A 22,500-nucleotide genomic window follows, 5' to 3' on the forward strand; every position below is an offset into this window, starting at 1 on the left:
AAACATGATCCCTTCACTACGAGAACGCCTTTTTAAATTCACACCTGAGAGAGAGAGAGAGAGAGAGAGAGAGAGAGAGAGAGAGAGAGAGAGAGAGAGAGAGAGAGAGAGAGAGAGAGTAAATCCCAGTGTAAATGTTAACCCCTTCTGCCAGTCTTTATATTCCTGCCACTCCCAGACGATTTCTCTCAGTCTAAGGGGGATTTTCTTCGTTAATGGAGTCTGTATCTAACCCCTCCAGCTCCAAGTGCCTCTCCTTCACTATAGAAAACCGTCTGATAGTGGCAAGAATGAATAAAAAAAAACGTTCGTGGTCTGCAGGGGGTTAACAAAGGAAGAACAGGGGGTTGAGAGAGGGTTTTGTGCAGGGAAGGATGAGAGAAGTGAGAGGAAAGGTGGGAATGGCAGGAAAAGGAAAGGAAAGTGTGGGGGGAGGGAAGGCGGGAATGAGAGGAAGCAAACACGAAATGGGAGGAGGAAACGGAAGGAAAGGGAGGAGGAAACGAGGAAATGAGAGAAGGAAACGTAAGGACAGGGAGGAAGAGAGGAAGAAATGGGAGAACGAAAAGGAAGGTGAGGAAGGAAGAGAGGAGGAAATGGAAGAAGGAAACGGAAGGAACGTGAGGAAGAGAGGAGGAAATGGGAGAAGGAAGCGGAAGGAGTTGGAGGAGGAAGGGAGAAAAGTAGGAGTTAAGGAAGAATATGAACATAAGAAGATAATTGCAGAAGGTGGGTTGGATCGTACTATTTTTTTCATAGGCATTTCCTGTCGGTGTATGAACAGTTTACGAAAATAAGACAAGGATAGCGAAGAAGACATGGAGGGTGCTTGGGAAGGAAATACTAGGAGGAAAGGGAGAAACCGGGGGGAGAATGGTAGTGAAATGGAAAGAGGAAATGGGAAAATGAGTGGAGGAAAGGAAGGAGTGGAGGCAATCAAGGAGTAAAGGGAAATGAAAAAAAGTGGAGGAAGCCAAAGAAGGGAGGAGCCAAAGAGGAAATGGAGGACGAAATTGGGGGAAGAAGGAAAGGGAGAAATAGGATGAGGGCAATAGAAAGATGAAAGAAGGAAAATTGGAAGAATGAAAGAAAAAATGGTAAGAACGAAGGAAAACAAAAGGGAAAACTAAGCCGAGAGGGAAAATGACAGTAGCCACAGGAAGAAGGAAGGAAGGAAGCAAGCAAGCAAGTCCAATTTAACTCCCTCACGTCGATAACCTATTTCACAAATTACTCAGGCTGCCAGGACAACCATTTTATCTAAGGATGGAGGGACATCTAAGGTGAAAGGAGTTAATGAACGCTGCATCTAACACTTCTGAGTCAGAACGTCTCCCTTAAGCTGATTAAATCGCCTGGATAACAAGAAAGCAGAAAATTACGTCATCTGAGGAGGAGAATTCAGTCAAGCGATAACGACCTTTACATGACGTCAAAGGAAAAACAAATTTACTAAAACATAATTCGTCAAGTCCTTACTCAGCGCTACTTATACAGGATCACGGATACAACAAACACCTCAGGAAATGCCGCAGCGGTATTGAGCTTTGTTGCGAGAACCGAGGAAAGTACTGTACTTGGGGATGTGTGTTGAGCGAGCCGCCTTAGTGACCTCATACGTAATGCTGGGGTAATGACGATGACGTGTGTTACGGGGACCGACGACAAAAAACGGGGGACTGTGTTACGTGGGCGGCTCGTGACGTCACAGGAACTGCACTTTTTAAACGAGGAACTAAAACAATGCTCGAGGAGTCAGTGTTACGTGAGTGGTTAGTGACGTCACAGATAAACCACTCCGAACCGGTAAAGTGTCACTGATGAATGAGGTGCGCTGAGTGCATCTGCCTGAACGTTTGTGTGTCTTGAGTGAGGGGATGAGAGAACGTTGATTGACAGGAAATGACCGGAAATGAGTAATAGTAGTAAAGTTAAGGTGTTACAACATCGCGTATACAGTAGATATAAAACTACCGATATGTCTCCAGATTAGGGAAATATCTAAGGAGGGGGGGGGGTCTCGTATTCTCTGGTGAACGGTAAATTCTTATACAGCAAAATGGCTCTAGTTATGAGTTTTATATGACACACATAAAAAAATATCAAGAAAAGCATACCACTTCATGTATACCTTCTTCCATACATATTTCTGCTACACAAAAGCCAAGTATTTCTAATAGGGTGATTTATTGGTTGTTTTTGAACGTCAGTAAATATAAAAAATAAATCGTCCATGTTGTATGTAAAACATCTGACATTTGTAATCACAAAAGCAAAAACGGTTTAGGGATTGCTTCTCTTTCTCTCTCTCTCTCTCTCTCTCTCTCTGCTGTCGCGTATCAGCAACAAAGATAACACTGAGCTAAGAATAACCAGTGATGCAATCATTCTTTGCCAGGGAAAAATAAAACTGATAAAACACTTACTTCCTCACCCCTTGAATGACAAGATTATTTTTTTTTTCCGACGTTTTCTCTACAGGGAGAAAAGAGGTCCATGAACGAAAATAAGTCCATGGGGAAATGTGGTCCAAGGAGGAAAATACTTCCATAGAGAGGAAGCAGGTCCATGGGTTGAAATGGGTCCGAGATGGACAGTATGTTCATGGTGAAAACAGGTCCATGGGGGAAAAATCTCTGAGGGAAAATACGTTCATGCTGAAAAATAGGTAAATGGTGAAAAATAGGTAATAGGGGAAAATTGGTCAATGTGGGAACAAGTCCATGGGGGAAAAAGGTGGGTGGGGGTTAACCCACAGGATGTATAGCTGAAGACGGGCTTAAGTGAATGTTATCATAACCCTAACACTACTGCCACTAACACACTAAGGCAGGTAGCACCCAGAAGGAGTATAAATGAAAACAAAAAAATAAATATACCGCATAGAGTACTATAGTGGCCAGCGGATACTATCCACAAAAGTTTAGTTATCTTTACCTGAGGTCATTCATCAGTGAGGACTATTAACCTGCTCTGATAACCACATCCTCTTAGATATCACACAATAGTGAATACAATTAACCACAGTATCGTCAATCTGGCTGTGACTTTCACGTTCGAATAAATCTGATATTCAGTCCCAAAATGCATCGTTACCATCGCTGTTTCCCTCTGTTGTTTTCTTTGCTCACTCTTAAGAAAAAAAAAATCATGTAGCACAAGCTTTGATCTTTACTTGCTAGTTAGCATTAACCATCATTAAGAATGCATATCGCTTTTCTTGGCTTTCTTACATATTTCGATAATAGTAACAAACAGTGCCAGACTAGCTGTGCAGGTTTTTATTTCATGGGTTTCCTTTTTTTGGGGGGAGCGGGGGCTTAATTTTGTGACAATAATTAGACACTAACAATACAGCCGTGGAAGTTGCTTTTCTTTGTCTTATTAAATTTTAGTTACTCGTCCGCCCACTTTCGTATTTTTTTCTAATTTTTCCCTGGATGCCACCTCACCTCATCCTCAGGTGGAAAAAGGTCATGCTACTGATGATGATGATGATGATGAGGAGGAGGAGGAGGAGGATGTTGCCACTTTTTTTTTTTTTATAATTATTAAGCATTATAAAACAGGAACATAAATTGCTGTTTATCTTTGGCTGTGGTTCCCCCCCTTCACGTGACGGGATGGCGGAAGGAGGCGTGAGGAAGTGTGAACCGGAAGGGACGCATAGTAGGTAGGGAGACAGGAAGGAAGGAAGGCAAGAGGGAAGGAAAGGAGGGTGGACAAAGAGGTAAGAGGTATGGAGGAAGGGAGGAAAGTCGGAAGGTAGGTAAGAAGACACGAAGGATGGGAAGTACGTTGGTAGGTACGGTGGGAGGGAGGAAGGAAGTGAGGAACGTAAGGAGGGAGGCAGGAAGGAAGGACTACAAAAGAGAGCAAACAGTACCAGACCTGTTATCTTTTCGTTCTGTTTATTGTAGAACAGGTTACAGCTAAGAAATTTACTCTAAGAGTTAAAAGACAAGGACAGAAAAACAGGAAGGCTCCCCCCCCCTCCACCCATCAAACCCTCCGGTCGAAGCTGGCAGAAAAGAGTGAGAAGGACCACCACGCAGCATAGAAGAGCTGTTGTGGAAATTTCATAGGAAAGAGGGAAAGGCAATCGTATTTTACAGTTTGTGCCTGACAGGGAGAGTCACATTGTCAACAATATGTATCGATGTTGTTCTGCGTTGTCCTCCAAGCTCTGAACTGTAATCTCTCTCTCTCTCTCTCTCTCTCTCTATTACTCGGGAGTGAACATACTCAGCGGAGGGAGAGAAGATAGATATTTACCCAAGAAAGGGAAGTTATTATGGACGACGAATGGTAAAGGGTGAGATAGGCAGGGTGGGAGGTTAGTAGGCAGGATAGTGGCGGGGTAAGAAGAGCGATAGGATGGTAGACAGAGGTAGGTGGGTGGGTAGGTAGGTAGGTCGGTGGGCAAGTTGGCTGGTAGATTGGTAGGCTGGTCGGTGGTTAGGTAGGTAGGTCGGTAGGGAGTGGGCATGGGAGGATGGCAAAGATGATGTAGGTAGGTACAGAGGGAGGCCAGGAAGAAGGAAAAGGTAGGTAAGTATAGAGGGAGGGAAGCGCAGGTGGTAGGGAGGGGGGCAGGTTGAGGTGAGGTAGGTAAGTAGATAGGGTGGGAAACAGGAAAAAAAAAAAAAAAAGATACGTTGACAAGGAGACAGGTAGGTAGGTCGGTGAGTCGGTAGACAGACAGGTAGGTAGGTCGGTAGGTAAAGAGTAGGGAACGAAGGAGGGAAGTAGGCAGGAAGGGGGTGAGGGAGGAAGGGAGGAAGGAAGCACTATGATTCACCTCCTGCTGCCGTGTCACCACCTCCTCCAATTATTGCAAAACACTTCTGCTTGACTCACAACATTAATGGTTCACTTACTCGCAACTACGGTGATATTTAACTTTATTTAAGATATTCACTAACCAACACTGTAAGGAACGATGTCACAGAAGTCCAAGAAAGTAATTTAAATTTAGATTCTTTATTTACCATCAGAGCAATAATGGGTAAAGTAAAATAGTGGGCCTTTGAAAGTAAGTTTTCTGTTATTACCTTGATTTTCTATATGTCTTCCTCAAGGGGTACCTACAGTATCTCCATCATGGACACACTCAGCGAGCCCCTCTCACATCGCCACCTTTGCTGCCCTTTGTCGCTTCCTTAGTCTCTGTGTTCGGTCCTTAGTGACTTGAGTATGTCACAGAGTGCTGGGGCGATCACTGGGTGGTGAGTCAGGGGTAAACACACACACACACACACACACACACACACACAGAAAAAGTAATACAGGAGGAGTTAAGTAGATTAGACAGAGGAAAAGCAAGTGGTCCTGATGAAATTTCATGTTGGGTATTACGAGAATGTGCAAAGGAGTTAAGTAAACCATTATTTTTAATTTTCAAGAAATCCTTGAGTCAAGGTAAACTACCTGATATTTGGAAAAAAGCAAATATTGTCCCCTTATTCAAGAAAGGAAATAGACAAAATCCACTCAACTATCGACCAGTATCACTGACCAGTGTTGTAAGCAAGGTATTAGAAAAGCTTATAAGAAAAGCTTGGGTAAATCATCTAGAAGAACACAGTGTGATAACAGAAAGACAGTTTGGTTTCAGAAAAGGAAAATCATGTGTTACTAATCTGTTGAGCTACTATGACAGAGTAACAAACACAATACAGGATGGGTGGACAGTATCTATTTAGATTTCAAGAAAGCTTTTGACACAGTACCACACCAAAGACTTTTATGGAAACTGTACCATCAAGGAGGAATTCGAGGCAAACTGTTTTGTTGGATGCAAGACTTTCTCATAAAAAGAGAAATGAGGACAGTACTAAGACGAAACTACTCATCATGGAAAGAAGTGACTAGTGGAGTACCACAGGGTTCAGTGCTGGCACCAATCATGTTTTTAGTGTATATAAATGATATAAACAGTAACACTGGAAATGAGAGCTATCTGAATATGTTTGCAGATGATGCAAAAATACAAAGGAGAATTACTAACACATACTCTTGTAAAGAGCTACAAGAAGAATTAAATAAACTTCATGAATGGAGTAGTACATGGCAAATGGAATTCAATGTGGACAAGTGTCATGTAATCAAGTTTGGTAAAAGTGGAAAAAGACCTGATTGGGATTATAAGTTGGGAAATAAAACCCTATACACATCAGAAAGAGAGAAAGACTTAGATGTGATTATCAATAACAGACTATCTCCGGCTGACCACATCAGCGAGAAGGTACGGAACATGTATACACTGCCTGCAAATATGAGAATAGCATTCACATACATAAATGAAGACATACTAAGAAGGATAATAACATCATTCATTAGACCAACCCTGGAATATGCATCAGTAGTCTGGAGTCCTCATCTCAAAAAGCATATAGACAAGATTGAAAAAGTTCAAAGGGCCGCTACAAGATGGATACCAAGCTTAAGGGACCTAAGCTACTAAGAAAGACTAAATAAACTGAATCTACCAACACTACAGGAGAGAAGGAAAAGAGGTGACATGATAATGCTATATAAGTGCATATCAGGGAAGGAGAAAATAGACATAAATGATTACTTAACATATGGAGAAGCATCAGCAAGAGGGCACTGCAAAAAACTGCATAAGAAGAGAGGTGATAAAGACGTAAGGAAATTCAGTTTCCCAAACAGAGCAATTGATCAATGGAATACACTACCGAATGAAATAGTGTGTGCCAAAACAATTCACAAATTTAAGGTTAAGTACGATAAATATGGTTTAAGACACGGAACAGTACGAGCTTGACTCATTCCTGTAAAGATACAATTAGGTAAGAACACACACACACACACACACACACACACACACACACACACACACACACACACACCGTTCGCCGGCTCAGTGGCAACGCTCTCGCTTAGCATCTGCTAAGACGGGGGTACGCGCCTCGCTCAGGTTGCGAAAAGTTTCACTGATGAAGTGGGTGGTTACTGTCCCCCTTGAGCAAGGGGACGGGTGTGTGGGTGTGTGAAGGTCACAGCCTTGCCCTTAGATCGGACTATATGAGCTCTCAGCTCCCTTCCGGGAGGGTAAAAGCTGACGATAACGACCATCAAGTGATCCTGACCGACCCGGTGAATTACACACACACAAACAAATGAAAACTGTGGCAACTGAAAACATCAGTTTATGACACTTCAGTTATTAGCTGCAAGTATAAGTAGTTTCTTACATTTCCATGAAAATATGTCTCTACCTATACCCTTCTAACAGTGTTGTCAACCTCTCGACACAGTTGCTAAACCCAAAGCTTATCGTGAAATTCCATTACATTATCCTTCGTTACCCCATGACTCAGAGAAAAGCGTCAGACACCTGTTTTTCAGCTGCCTTTAAAAGGAGCAAAAGGCTAGTTAAAGCAATAAGAAGTTGTACTCTTAATGTCTGTTCCAATTCATAATACGTCAATATTCCTTCAGAAGTAGTTACCAAAAGTACGATGGTGGTTTGGTTGCAAATCATCAGTGACGATATTGCCTTGCTTACAAAGTTTAGAACTCCCAGAGATGGCCTTTTATTTTTTTATTTACGTATGCCATCAGGAGTGAAATACCAGCCTATAGCATCGGACACCTACACTTCGAAAGAGATAATGTGGGATTGGACTTCACTCCTACCTTCAGATACATCATACCAATCTTTCTTGTTTGGTAATGGTGAAGCACAGCGTCTAATGTGCACCTTTCGCAGTTTGGGATTATAAGGCTGAATTTAAACAGGCATGAAACTTTTGGATAATGATGAAGGCAATGGGGAGAGTCCTGGAAGGTATGATACGGAAAAGAGTGAATAGTGATGAAGCGCAGTTTCGATTTATGCCATGCAAAGGGACTACTGATGCCATATTCATTGTTCGACAGTTTCAGGAAAAATACATAGGTAAGAGGAAGCTTTGCTTTGTTTTTGTTGACTTGGAGGCCTTTGACCGAGTCCCTAGGGAGGTGGTGAAGTGCACAATGAGAGAGCCTAGGATGGAGGAATGGATGCTTAGAGTGGTCATGGCTATGTGGGTGATGAGTTTTCCATGAATGTTGGCGAGCATCAGGGGTCAGTCTTGAAGCTTTTACTGTTTGTCACGGTGCTTGAAGCTCTCTTATGTGACTTTAAAATTTGACTCTCATGGGAGATGTGTCGGGGAGGGCATGTAGACTCTGAGAGGTGTGAAAGGACTGATCTTACAGGAAAGTCCCTTGAGTGTGACGATGAGTTTTGTTATTTGGGGACATGTTATGTACTAGTGGAGCTGGAGCTCTGTGCCTAGGGTAAGGAGTAGTTCAAGGAAGTTCAGGAAGCTGTTACCCTCCTAACAGTGAGAGGGCTCGCCCTCAGTGCTAAGGGATCATTGTATGCACCATGTGTTAGGAGTGTAATGCTGTATGGTTGTGAGACTTGGAGAGTAAAGGAAAAGGTTACTCGCAAGTTCAGATGTACAGAAATGATAAAGATTAGATGGATATGTAGTGCGTTCTTGAATGTGAGGCCTGGGGTGCTAGGACTGCGAGTGAAGAGTTGAGGAAGGATGCGACTTGAGTGAAAGGACTGATCTTGCAGGAAAGTCCCTTGAGTGGTGCTATGATGAGGGAAGACAGATTGAGATGGTTTGAACATGTTCAGAGGGTGGAAGACGACAACTAGGTCCGTAAGGTGAGGGATGTAAACGTCGAGGGTACGGCTGCGAGTGGCAGAAAAGAAAAAAAAAAAAAAATGGGGTCGGGGAACTTTTTTAGGGTATTACCAAAAATTTATTTGAGTAAAATGAAATTACCCCCAGACCTCAAAGCAAACAAAAACAAGCCAATCCTCTGAAATTCTTGCATATGGTATAGTATACATCATACATGAACATCTTGTTCACTAAAACCTACGTCATTTATGTGAAAAATCAGAAATATACCACACGCTTTACCTCATACCGCACGCATTACTCTCCATATATTTAGACTTACCCCATTTGGGATAATTTACCTCTGTTCCCCGACCCCTGACATAGATTGTGATTTCCAGGATTAGGGACTGAGTGGGAAGGCTGCCAGAGATCAATCAGCGTGGACAGCCGCCTTCAGGTGACTGGATGGCGCATTCAAGCATGCAGGAGCTTTAAAACGATACGATACGACACGAAACCAAGTCCATAAACGAGTAGGAAAAGAATCTAGTCAAACTTTGTCCCTAGAAGTAAAAAGCTTTATAGAGTATCGTATAACAAAAATTTAGTTTATAATTTGTCATGCGTGGGAGACTTCTTCGTTTTTACTGGGAAATCTTGATACATTTCCTGTGAGAGTAAATGGTAACATTTCTACGTTTTGTGCTACTTTGGTAAAATTACCCTACCGACTCCCTCCCAGTGGGTTGAATTACCTAATGGTTTGCAACACTGCCTTTCAGTGTGATGCCCTTGAGACTTACTGCAGCCAATTCATGCTCACATCATTAAAAACACATCCTTCAAGACTATGCGAATAAACAAATCGGAGAAATTACTTAAGCCATACCATTCAGCTTCCGAAATATAGGAACGTTAAACTAAATATAGTGAGCTGCATACAGTCGCTGAAAATGCCATAACATGAACGAAGTTTCATTAGTGTAATTAGTTTCTGACACCCAAATTCTGCTGAAATATGACACAACGACACCAAGGTTAGGTGTGTTTACAATGGCAGGGGCGTGCTACAGGCGACAGGAAATGGATTCGTAACCCCAAACTTATCCTTCACCAAAGTCTTTCCGGTCAGGTTTGATTGTTTTATTATGTTATCAGGTTTGGTTTGGTTAGGATAGGCTTCGCGTGTAAAACTGATCGTTAGATAAAAAAAAAAAAACTTAACTTCCTAAAGATGTTATTAGTATTCCTATGATTCTTAGGCCACAATTTATTGAGGGAAAAAAAAAAAAATAGTGTGCGTTGAAGCTCTCCTAGATTTTACTGGCAGTTTTGTATACTGTTTAATCCCTTTATTGCAATAGTATTATTCTTGCTGGCTCCAGACGATTTTTTTTTCTTACTTCGAGATGGTGTTTAGCAGCGATGGATTAATGGAGGTAATTTTTAATCCCTCCTACTCGAAAAGCCACCCCTCAGCTGAATAAAACTGTCTGGATAAATCTGGCTGGAGGGGGTTAAGCCACACACACACACACACACACACACACACACACTGGCCTACAATACCCTACTAATGCTTAAATTACTAAGTTATACCAAGCTGCCACTTTCTACCTCGTAAAAGCATGAATACAGGCTACCTTTGGCCCGTCCCCTATAATTTCAATACCTCATGCTATCTTGGAACCGAGCTCGTCGCCTCTTACATAACTGCGATAAGAGTTGAGTTACACGATATAATACGGGAAGAATTTATCGTTCACTTGGTGGCTGCATGAGTTGTATATTAACTTTATTCTGCGATAAACCTTCAGTAGTGCACATATTTAGCAACATCATTATAATCGTAAAATTACGTCAAGAGTAGAGCATAACAGGTTAAAGTATCAGTGTACATAGTGGGCCCAATAAAACTAAACGTTGAAAGTAAAGATAGCAACTAAAGGCAACGTGTCATCACGGCTGGGCGGGCGGATGTCATACTGGGACATTTCCTGAGTTACATTTTTGCCTTATTTCTCTGTTCATATACTCTCTAGCTTACCAAATATCTACGACAGAAAACGAGACATTATTATTGACAATGGGGGTCATGATAATGCAGAATGAATTAAGGAAACGGGGAAAACAGATGATGACAAAGGTACAGGGGCTATCGGGCACCTAGTTAGCCGCAGTTGAAACGTCCTTAGTCCTCACAACTTCAGTCGTCTTGGGAAATACAAGGGGGTGGGACTCTGGAGGTATATATAAACACATCTCCCTCACAACTATCATTCTCAAGCATACAAGCACACAGTTACGCATTCTGAAAATTAAGAGCACGAACATAGCCTAATCTCTTACTTAGCTCAAAATATCTCGTCAGTGCTATGGCATAAAAGTTTTCTCAGTGATTTTATGGTTGTGTGTAATACCGGTGAAGATATAACCCGAAAGACGATATAAACCGACAGCACCGTTCGTAGTGTCAAGATAAATATAAAAATGACGAGTGAAAGCCTGGAAAAAGAAAGGAAGAGGAGGCTGTTGCTACATGCATTCTTTCAAAGGCACAAGCGCAAGATGGTATGGGCAAGTAAGTTTATCTATATACTGCTAATTATTAACCCTTTCACTACGGTGATATCATTTACACTGTCCTTGCTAACTCAGTACGATCTTACTCGGCATAGGAGCTTTTGAACTGGGAGGGAAGTAGCTGTATAGTCTTCATTAAACCCTTCACTACTAGGGGATATACAGAGCTGAACAGAATCGTCTGGTGCCAGCAAGGATAGACAAACTGACACCCTTAGGCATAAGGGGTTAACCTGTTACCTACGATAATGCCCTTCTAATTTTTGCTACCCCGAGACGATTTCATTTATCGGTACTGTAGATAATTCAAACTGGAGGGGTTGGCTACAACAAACATTTACCCCTTCCTTGCAGGGTCTGCCCTAAACTAAGTGTGATCGTCCGGCGGCGACAGAAGCAAAGTAACAACGTTATGCTGCCTTGGGGGTTAACACTGGAAAAGACGTAATCCTTTCACTACGGTGACACCCTTTTACCTGCGGCGAAGCCAACAGGTCTATAAGTGATAAACCTGGGGGATTTTTTTTCCTAGGAGTGTTCGAATATAAGTTTTTGCAGAGCTCTGAGCGATTTTCTTACTAAATACAAAGTTGCTCAGCATGAAATTTTGAGCTGATTGAACGTGTCAGCTGTTGCGTCAGGTGACGCATCAGCTGACTATGAGACAATTCTCAACTTCGGCTGAGGAGGCATTTTAGCGACTCATGAAACACAAACTTGCTCAACTTGAAATTGTGAGTTGCTCTGTCACGTCGAATGTTAAAACAGCTGATGCATCAGCTTATTATTTCGCAGTTATCAATTTTGACCATAAGGAGGCATTTTAATAAAACAATTTCACATTCTATGAATTTTCAAAGAAACTTTATAACTGGCTGCAATAGTTTCACGTTTATGAAGATCGTCTCTGTTTATTTCGCTGGCACTGCGGAACTGATGTGGCACTGAAGTAGCCAGTCTCTTGATGCGTGTGATTCGAGTTCAGGGTTCGAGCCCAAGTAGGCCTTGAGGCGGATACTCACAGTGGGTGCAGGTGCATTAGTTCGAATCCTGTCAATTTTTCTAACGACATGAAAAGACAGACATATAACCACTGCAACACTTCCACTTGCAAACAGATGAGAGCTTCCCACAAACACCTCTTCCCTATTCGTACTTCGCCAGCATGGAAAAAGTTAATTTTGGCTGTCACCCTCCCTCTGCGAAATTTGATACAGAAACAATACCACCAGACGATATTCGCTTCCAGAAGTTCGTAGTGAATTAACAATCTCCTTTAATTCTTTTAGTACGATTCTTTGCTATCCTTGTCTTTGACTCAGAATAAATGTTAGTGACAAGTTATAACCTACATCATGTCTCGATGGAATATATATATATATATATATATATATATATATATATATATATATATATATATATATATACTGTAATATAAACTTTCCCTACACGTGTATATTCATGCTTCAGCCAGACGATTTTAGGCATAATTCAGCCAGACGGACAATTTTAGGCATGCCTCAGGCAGACGATTTTATGTAACTGTGGAAGGGCTGTGTGGAGATGCGCAAATTTGGAAGAAGACTAAATTTGGAAGTGCTAATTAAGGCATGTAATTATGCCGTACACCCCATGTAGGCTGTTACTCGAAGATGAGGGCTGTGATTAATACCTATCGACGGCAAGGGGTCATTAAGGCAGGTAATTAGTCGCAGTCTTCTCCATTAAGCGTATGACAATCGAACGTACACCTGGCCACACATGAACCTGGGACAGTGTCTGTGTGAAGTGAAGGTCTAGCTACAATTTCTGACGTTCGTGCATCACAGTTACCTGGCCATTTCAACAAATATTTGACACCTCCGTTCATTCTTGCCAGTGCCACCAATAAATATGTGATGCTGTCCCAGGCTCATATGTTGCCAAATGTACATATGGTCCAGGTCCTCAGTTATACTGCTGAATGAACCAAAGTGGGACATACGGAGAAAAAATATATATCCTCCAGCAGTTAATCGGCTGGGGAATTGAACACAGGTTTTTCCAGTCCGCCTTAAAAAAAAAAAAAAAAAAAAAAAAAAAAAAAAAAGTATCTACAAGTATCAGGTGTCTGCTGGGCGGACGCATGCCGAATTTTGAGATGATTTTTTTTTTTTTTTTTTTTACTACGCCTTGACTACCGTCGGGTTGTTCATATATATATATATATATATATATATATATATATATATATATATATATATATATATATATAATTTTCATATGTATACGATTTTCATATATGCCGGTATACACATTATTCACATATACTTTAATGCTACTTACAGAGGATCTGATTAAACCTGGGTAGAGTTCTAGCTCGATGGGTGTTCTCGTGGAATCAAACCGTCTAGACATAACAAGAACTAATTAAAAATGTCACCGAACTGAAAGATTTAACATCACTACGATCACGTCTTTTATTGTTGCTACCACCAGACGACTGCCTTCAACTGAGAAAAGGCCTGTCGTAGTGAAGGGGTTAATGACGGCTATATCTTACTATATCTAGTAAGTAGGGCGTTTTGTTTTTTTGGGGTAAAAATTATTGTAGAGAATTTTCCTGATGAGGGGTACTGTACTAAAAGTGATTTACTCTAGGAAACTGAAAACCACTTTTTTTTTTTTTATTTGGCCATATTTACCTTGGTAAATAATGACTTATAAATAAATAAATAAAAAACACGTCATTCTTTCCGAAAGCAAAGGTAGTAATGCAAATTTAGGTTTGCATTTAAGTAAAAACCAGCTGAAAGGCACTGAAACAACAATGTTTCATTGTTTCATCAAAAACATTGGTTAATGAGAGGACAATATTATCAGCAAACTATATATCTTAAAACATTAATTGGGGGGGGGGGGTCATTGTGCCAGTTTCGTCAAGTCCTGCTTTGATTGATTTCTGGACAACAACTGCCTGCATGCGTCTTTGCCTCTAGTGAAGCCTTCCCGATTTTCATAACTTATTATCTGCCTGCAGCTTCTGTGACTTTCCAGACACATCGTTCTATGGGTTGAGTGTCATGACCACTGAGGCACTTGCGTTGCTCCAGCGATAAACTTTTCACTTCAGTTATTGTAAGCCCACAGGCTAAAGGTGGTTCATAGAGTCATCACACCAGCCAATCAGGTCTAAGAATGAGGACTTCTGAGTTGATGGAAAGTCTTCCTGGCATGGACAGAAATATTCTCATGTTGTGCCTTATCTCCCTCTCCTCTCGTCAGTAATCTTTTGGGCGCCCTGCTGCCTCTCCTCACTCTCACCAGAGCAAATCGGTGTGTGATTTACCATTTCACTTAAAGCAAAGCATGCTGAACGCTGTTTAGTAGGCATGGCTATATCTACCACAGCCTTTTTCTGATGCTTAGCTGCTGCAGTTGAAACAGAATGTGGCGAGGGCCCTGAATCCTAGAGTGTTTCACTTTCATTGTTGAACCAACAAGGATAGTAAACGCTCACACTGTACTGTCTTTATTCTCAGATTATTCAGATGATTTTCTTTGAGGCCAAGTTTTGATACCCATATCCGGCAAATTTCCTGTTGTCAGTCAACCTGAGTGACTTAACAGGGCCAATTTCAAGAACTAGGTCTGTTGGCAGACAGCCTGTTTCGACTGCCTGTGTAATCTTGTAAACATCACCATAGGCTTGATCAGCAATACTTCATTGCTCAGATGAACAACAGCTTCTCCAGTGTGGCAGAGTCAGGCATCTTCCCTACAGTGCCAGTCCACTTGTTTGACAGGGTTTTGCCATCCACTGCATTTATCAAATGTCGCAGCAGTAAATCATTGATATGGAGGGCACATACCAGCCAGTTCAGCTTATGACCAAGCTTCACCTCAACCCAGTACGTAGTGGCATCCTCCCAGCCAGCTCTGGCATCTGTGGAGTCACCATCAATGATTTGAAGACTACTATCAATACCTCTTTCTCTCGTGGATTCTACGAGATTGCTTGCGATGATCTCGGCATGTTTCCTTGTCTTTGAGACTCTCAGGTGTGATGTGGAAGAGATATTGTCTGCCTGGCTCACTGCACACTGTATATAATACTCCTCTCTGACCATGCCTGGAAACTGTTTATCTGATTCCTTTGCCTTGAGCATCACCTACTGTATGCTGTGTCTTGGTGGCCATCAAAAAAGATAGTGATTCTTTCCTTGCAACAATCATCAAACTTCTGGTCTAGTGTCTTTGTAAGTTTCTCCTGTGCTCTTTTACCTTAATGTGATCAACTACGAGTCACATCCTGACTAGCGATCAACCCTGTGTCCATCGATGCTGCTGCAGAAATGGCGGCTGTAGGACAAAGGTCAATGTCATGTATGATACATCTTTGACCTGTAGTCTCCTTTAAGGTTTATATGAGCCTGGGGCTGCAAGTACTACTACCCGGTACCCCACACGCCCGTATCATTTTTTCACACCCCCCTGCCCATTTACAGAAATTTCATAATTGCATATATTAGGGCGCACCTACACGTACCCTCGAACAAATGTTGACAACACGGTTGGCACTATGTTTGGGTACATGTATTTGGACAGATGTATGCAAACATGTTTCAGTGCAGCTTCGAACACTGGCAGCAGAAACGATGGGATACGAATGTCCATACCAGGCAGCTGAGACTTCATCATGATGTTGCCAACATGATCTGGACGCTGCTGTTCCCAACATGTTTGCAGTGTGTTCGTTCTTGTGTTGTATGCATGTTGGCAGCACATGTTCGAGCACACGCGTGGACACGCCCTTAGCTTACTGAGCGGATCTAAATGATTTATTATTTCAATCATATTTAGATGACAGTAATGAATTTTAATACTATACCTTCTGTACCGGGTGATAAGCGCGCTGGCAACCCCTTCACCCCAACTACTTCATTTATAACTGATCCCTGCTACTACTACACCATCTTATTTCATTCGTGATACACTGCAGTGCCTCACATTTTATTCTTGCAATTACACACCCGCTTATTTAGATTAGAGTTACCGGTAGTTATATTTTATTTCTGCTCCTGCCAGACGGTCTTCAAGTTGTGGTTCTAATTTACTCTATCTACTACTAACCAGACGATCTTATTCAATTTAGGATATCGTGTATATATATATATATATATATATATATATATATATATATATATATATATATATATATAATTTTAAGAGAAGAACAAACGGGATTTAGAAAGGGTCGAGGTTGTAATGACCAGATTTTTATTGTAAGGCATCTAATGCAACAAGCTAATGAGATGAAAATGCCACTTAGTATGTGTTTTGTGGATTTTGAAAAGGCGTTTGATAGTGTTTCACGTGGAGCTATGTTGAAAATTATGAGATTCTATGGTATACCAGAAAAGTTTGTAAATATTATTAGAAGCCTGCATGAAGGTACTTTTTGTAAGGTAATGGTGGGTGGTTCTTTGAGTGATCCATTTCAAGTTAGGTCAGGAGTGATTCAAGGAGGAGTTCTTTCGCCATTGTTGTTTGTTTTGGTTATGGATTATGTTATGAAAAAGGTTGTAAGGAGAACAAGTGCAGGAATTAACTGGAAAGAAAATAAGAAGCTGATGGTTTTGAACTATGCTGATGATATTGTACTGATTTGCGGAAGCATTTATGAGATGCAGAGGGTGCTTGATTCTCTGGTGGAGGAAGGAGAAAAAGTGGGATTGGTAATAAATTGTGAAAAGACTGAAATTATTAATATGAACGTGAAGAACCAAATCGATTGTGTAATTTGGAATAATGTGGTGAAGAAAGTAGAAAACTTTAAATATCTGGGAACAACTGTATCATCTAATGGATTATTAAACAATGAAGTTGAGGAGAGGATTAGACAGGCTTGGCGAGCTGTTGGAATGTTGAAATCTGCTTGGAATAATAATATGCTTTCGGTACATACTAAAGTGAAAATTTACAAGTCCATGGTTAGACCAATTTTAATTTACGGGCATGAGTCATGGTACAGTACAATTGCAACAGATCAGAAAGTATTAGGATTTGAGAATAAAATACTGAGAAGGATTCTTGGGGTAAAGTGGCAAGACAGAGTTACAAATGCAAGAGTAAGGGATATTACGAAAGTGGAACCAGTTAATGAATATGTGAGACTGTCTCGCTGGAAGTGGCTGGGGCACATATACAGAAAAGAAGGTAGTTTAATACAGGATGTGCCAGAGTGGACTGCTAGAGGAAGAAGAGGTAAAGGTAGGCCGAGGGAAACCTGGTTGAGGACAATGAAAAAAGAAGCAAGAGAGGAATGTTGGTGGGACCTGGAGATGGCAAGAGACAAATATTGGTGGAGAGAGTTCATTGAGGCCCTATGCATCCCGTGGGGTGCCACAGGAAATGATTGATTGATTGACTGATTGATTGATATAATTTCATTTTTGCTACCATCAGACGCTCTCATTCAGGTTAGCCTAGGTTTGTATTTTCTTACAAGCTGCCACACGGTCTTAAGTTAATAGATTCCCCCAGCAGTTAAGCAGTTCATGAAGGCTTTATCTAACCCTACCAGGTCAAAGAATCTTTCCTAAGCTGAACAAAATCACCTGGAGATAACAAAACTGAAACTTAATCAGCATTCCTCGGCTTGAAAGGGTTACTGATGGCTGTAACCAATCCATTCAGTTCGAAAATTGTCTCTAGTAAAAAAAAAAAAAAAAAATCGTCAGGAGGCAGCGAATGACTAAATGACGTTCTCATGCTTGAGGGGTTAATGAATTAGTCTGTAATCAACCCCTTCATATGACTAAAAAAAAACTGAGTTAAATAAATATCGCCTAGAGAAAGCACAAACAAAACTGACCTCATAGTGTTGAATGTGTGGCGAGGGACTTTCTCTCACGCCTCCACCTCCACTCCTCTCTCAACCCCCAACACGTCTTTTTATTTTTATTCGTGCCTCCAGACGCATTTACTCAGTGCAGGATACACTTATCACACTGGAGGAGTGAAATATAACCCCTTGATTTCAGTAACTTTATTCCTGCTACCTGCAGACGATTTTATTCAGATTCAGGGAGACTGAACTGGAGAGGTTAGGTACGCCCTTGATTAACCACATCACTGTGATTTTTTTTTTTTAAATTCTTGCTCTTTCCCAACCACAGTATTCAGCTTCCGAGAGGTTATTCGAGCTGGAAGCGTGAACTGTAGCCTTCATTGACGTATCCAGTAAGGTGGTGTCCTTTTATTATAGTGCTGCCTCTACCAGACACATTTATTCGGCCCAGCAAGGATACGGTAATTCCAGCGAGAGTCAAACACTGCCTTCACCAACCCCTTCAGAACAATAACGCCTCTGATATTCAGTTCTATATCCACACCACGTTATTCATCTGGAGAGAGATCTTTTACAGCCGTAGGGGTTAAACACAGCCTTCATTACCTCCTGTTAGTGTTCTTCACGGTTGGAGGTTTTCCTGAGCTGAATATAAAGGTTTGTAGCAGCAAAAATGCAACAAAAATTATGTCCTTGGGATGAAGGGGTTCACACAGTTTGACGAAGAATCTCTCTCTCTCTCTCTCTCTCTCTCTCTCTCTCTCTCTCTCTCTCTCATCTATCTATCTATCTATCTATCTATCCATCTATCCATCTATCTATATATACATATATATATATATATATATATATATATATATATAAACAAACTTAGTTCAGTATACCGGTAATAACCAGTATATTATCAGTGTTACTCAAATGTCTGTCAAACTTGCAATATTTGCGACATTTACTTATCTATCTATATAGGGAGGATGACAGAAACAGGCGGGAGGAAGGGAGAGAGGAAGAATGAGAAAGAGGGAGGAAGAGACGCAAGGAAGGAGGCGCAAAGGATTGTGAGAAAAGAAACGAGAGAGAGAGAGAGAGAGAGAGAGGAATTTTGAAGGTGAAGGTCCATCTCTTGAATATAATCCACTGTTACCACTCTTACGAAATTCAAGTCCTGGTCTGAGAAATAAACATGGGCGTTGACTGTCGTACTTGCTTACTTAACAAACATGGTTGGGACTCGGTTACGGTACCCAGTTCTTTCTCCTTTATTTGTCGCTGATTGTCGCTCTTTTACGGCTTATTTCGGGAAGCTCATTGATGGAATAAGGTAATGCTACGGTCTAATGATCCTTTCCGCAGCACTTCTTCGTGACTGGCATCACTCTATTACTAACCTATTGTTACAGGACTGAAGGTAGATGTCAATGTAAGTTTAATATGAAAATAGTACAAAGACTAGCGCACTGTTAACCCCTTCAGCTGGAGGACGTCATTTCCGTTTATTTTGGCGTGGTGAGCAAAGGAGTGGGCGGGATGGGCTGGCACTCTGGTGGGCGAAGGGGCTGGGGAAAGAGTGGATAGGTGAGCTTGTGGGAATGAGTGTGGCTGTTGTTCGGCTAGTGGTTTAAGTGCAGTGAAGGTGTATCTTTAAATATCTTCTTCCCGTGAATGGAAAATGTGTGTGTGTGTGTGTGTGTGTGTGTGTGTGTGTGTGTGTGTGTGTGTGTGTGTGTGTGTGTGGAGGGGACCGGGGAGGGGGGTATAGAAATGAGCTTGGGGAGGAAGTAATGGCCGGGATGAGCTGGAACTGTGGTGAGGGTGGGTGAGAAGGAAAGGAATTACAAAGGCGACGAGCTACGTAACGGGTGAGATAGAAGTTAACCCTGTGCTTTATTGTTTATACTGCCAGACGGTTTTATTCTGCTTAAGAAAGACTTAGTAGTGAAGGGTTAAATGGCGGTTGCATCCAACCCCTACAGTCTCTCCTAGGCTGATGAGAGAGAGAGAGAGAGAGAGAGAGAGAGAGAGAGAGAGAGAGAGAGAGAGAGAGAGAGAGAGAGAGAGAGAGAGAAAGAGAGAGAGAGAGAGAGAGACTTTAGATAATAATAATAATGAAGTACGAGTACAAGTGTCATCGAAGTGAAGGGTCAGTAGGCATGACATGATAGTCACCTTAGTTTTATCTTAATGGATGCTGTGGAACTGGGCCTCTCCCACATACTGTTTAGTACGTTGTGGTAGCATGAAATTCGATGACCCTTGGTTGTGAGGCAGGGTGGATCGGTTTAAACCAATGGTTTAAACCAAGTGGTTTAAACCAAGGTTTATTTTTGTTACTGTTTTTTAATAAACCCAATTTTTTTAATGTCTAATTTTAAAACTGAATACGATTCAGGGAATTTCAGATTAATATAACATTATATTTATTGTTACATAACATTTATTGCATGAAATTCTGGAAGGATTGTTAGACAAAGAGAAGTTTTATTAACATTTTAGCAAAGGGATGACTGATATTCTTATAACTAGATAACATTTTATTAATACTGATACTAAATGATCAAAACTGGGTACCGGTAATGCAAAATATTGCATTTTATCCAGCATCTATTTCTATCAAAGATATAGAGTTATTAATTTCAGATTTACTGGTAGCTACCGATATCCCCTACGGTACTTCATAATGTACAGTAATTATGGAAAAAAGACATATCTCAAAATTGGGGAATAACAACTCTAAAACAAGACAATTTATGCCCATTATCTGCGCAAACAATACAGTATAGCTACATATAATTGTGGAACTGGTGGAGGCTCTTAACTTACAAACTTTATGGAAAACGACAAAAATCATATACCGGTATTCATCTGTCTCCACAGATAAAAATATACACAACAATTACGATTAAAAAATAATATTCCTTGCCAGAAAGAAATAACGCAATCACTTTACTTCAGTGCTTTCGATAATGTACAGGCAAGTTAATCACACTTTTAATGTTTGTTATTTAGAATGTCGATATAGTACGGTACGGTATATAATATTCATTCTCAAAAACACAAGTATTCCATGGCAAAAGATTTTCACAATTACATATTTTCAGCTTTTATTATGAATTAAAACAATCACTGTGGCAATCTTATGCCAATAAATTATAATTTTTTTTTTTTAACAGAAGAGAATAAATAAGTCTCTTGGCTTTCCATAAGAATAAAATTAACTACCGTTTTTACAATCTTATTTATTGTGAGTCAAAATCTGCTGAATGCAGGTGCCACAATGACAGTTTTTAGTAGCTAATAAGTTTCACAATTACAAGTGAACTATTGTATCTGCTTCACCTTAGCCTATTCCCACCCTGCCCGAACTCCAAGCAAGAGCTCCGAGGGAGGCTACATGTTCAATAGCTCATTTTCCTTCCCTATATAGGCCTAAGTAATATTCTCTAATTCTGGCGCACCTATCTATCTCCCACTCTGCATTTAAATGTCAAGCTGTTATGACATGAACAGATATTATCACTTGTGACTGTACAGCCGTGCAACACTTCTAGACAGTTCAGTTCAAAGTAGTCTGTCATATCAGTGTATTAGTCAAGTACATGTATGACCAGCCCCTAACACACACCCTCACACACTCCAGGCATATACTGACCTAAGCTTCAAGTTATGGCAAGATGGAGAAGAAGCAGCACAAGGTTGGCTCAGTCTAATACCAATACACCAGTCCTGTATGAGACAGCCCTAGCATGTATTCAATACGGACGGTGGGTATTAGCGCCGAAGTGGTGACATGTGGAGGTGTAGGAGGACTACTGGGCCTTGGGATAGGTGACTGCCTCCAAGAAATAGGCCCTGAGCCTTCGCCCAGAGTCGGACACGCGAAAAAAAACAAAAAAAATCTAGCCTTCTGTTTTAACCTGTTTTCAACAGGATCAACACAGAGTTTGGTTGTGTCACAATATCTATTTGAAATATTTTTTAATGAGTCTAAAGTCTTGTAAACCAGTACTTTGATATTATACACACACACACACACACACACATACGGTATATCTATATATATATATATATATATATATATATATATATATATATATATATAACGCACACTCAACGCGATTAATACAGAAAAAACATTAAAATAAGCCACACATCGTTGTAAAAGGTTCAGGCCCTCAACTGATCTGCAAAAGGGTTAGGAATCTTGACCCCCCCCAAAAAAAAAAGAAAAAAACGTGCAATAGGTGGGCAAGGCAGGTGTTTACATGGGTAGGTAAGTAAGGCAAGTTGTGTATGAATGTAGGTGAAAAGGAGTTAGGGCTCATTATTAGGCTAGATAAAACGCTCTACAGGTAGGCATGTGTCTACTTGGGTAGCCTAGGTAAGTAGGTTGTTTGGGACGTAAATATGGATGGGTACAAGAATAGGTATACA

The 22,500-nt window shown here is 40.9% G+C and overlaps 1 protein-coding gene across 2 annotated transcripts in view; it reads left to right on the forward strand.

Moving 5' to 3' along the window:
- LOC145402332 (phospholipid phosphatase 2-like) overlaps positions 1-22,500 on the forward strand; it is a 76,256-nt gene that overhangs the window by 10,024 nt on the left and 43,732 nt on the right. Inside the window, exon 1 of one of the 2 annotated variants that reach the window (XM_080274474.1) lies at positions 11,099-11,235. The exons of the other annotated variant lie outside the window; for it this stretch is intronic. Within the exon in view, the coding sequence (XP_080130600.1) occupies positions 11,145-11,235 (91 nt within the window). The 5' untranslated portion in view covers positions 11,099-11,144. Of the gene's footprint in view, positions 1-11,098; positions 11,236-22,500 lie in introns of those variants that run through there. 2 annotated transcript variants of the gene reach the window in all.

The sequence above is a fragment of the Coenobita brevimanus genome, chromosome 57, assembly GCF_032717465.1.
Source record: "Coenobita brevimanus isolate Jiangsu-jjx chromosome 57, ASM3271746v2, whole genome shotgun sequence".
Taxonomy (NCBI): Eukaryota; Metazoa; Arthropoda; class Malacostraca; order Decapoda; family Coenobitidae; genus Coenobita; species Coenobita brevimanus.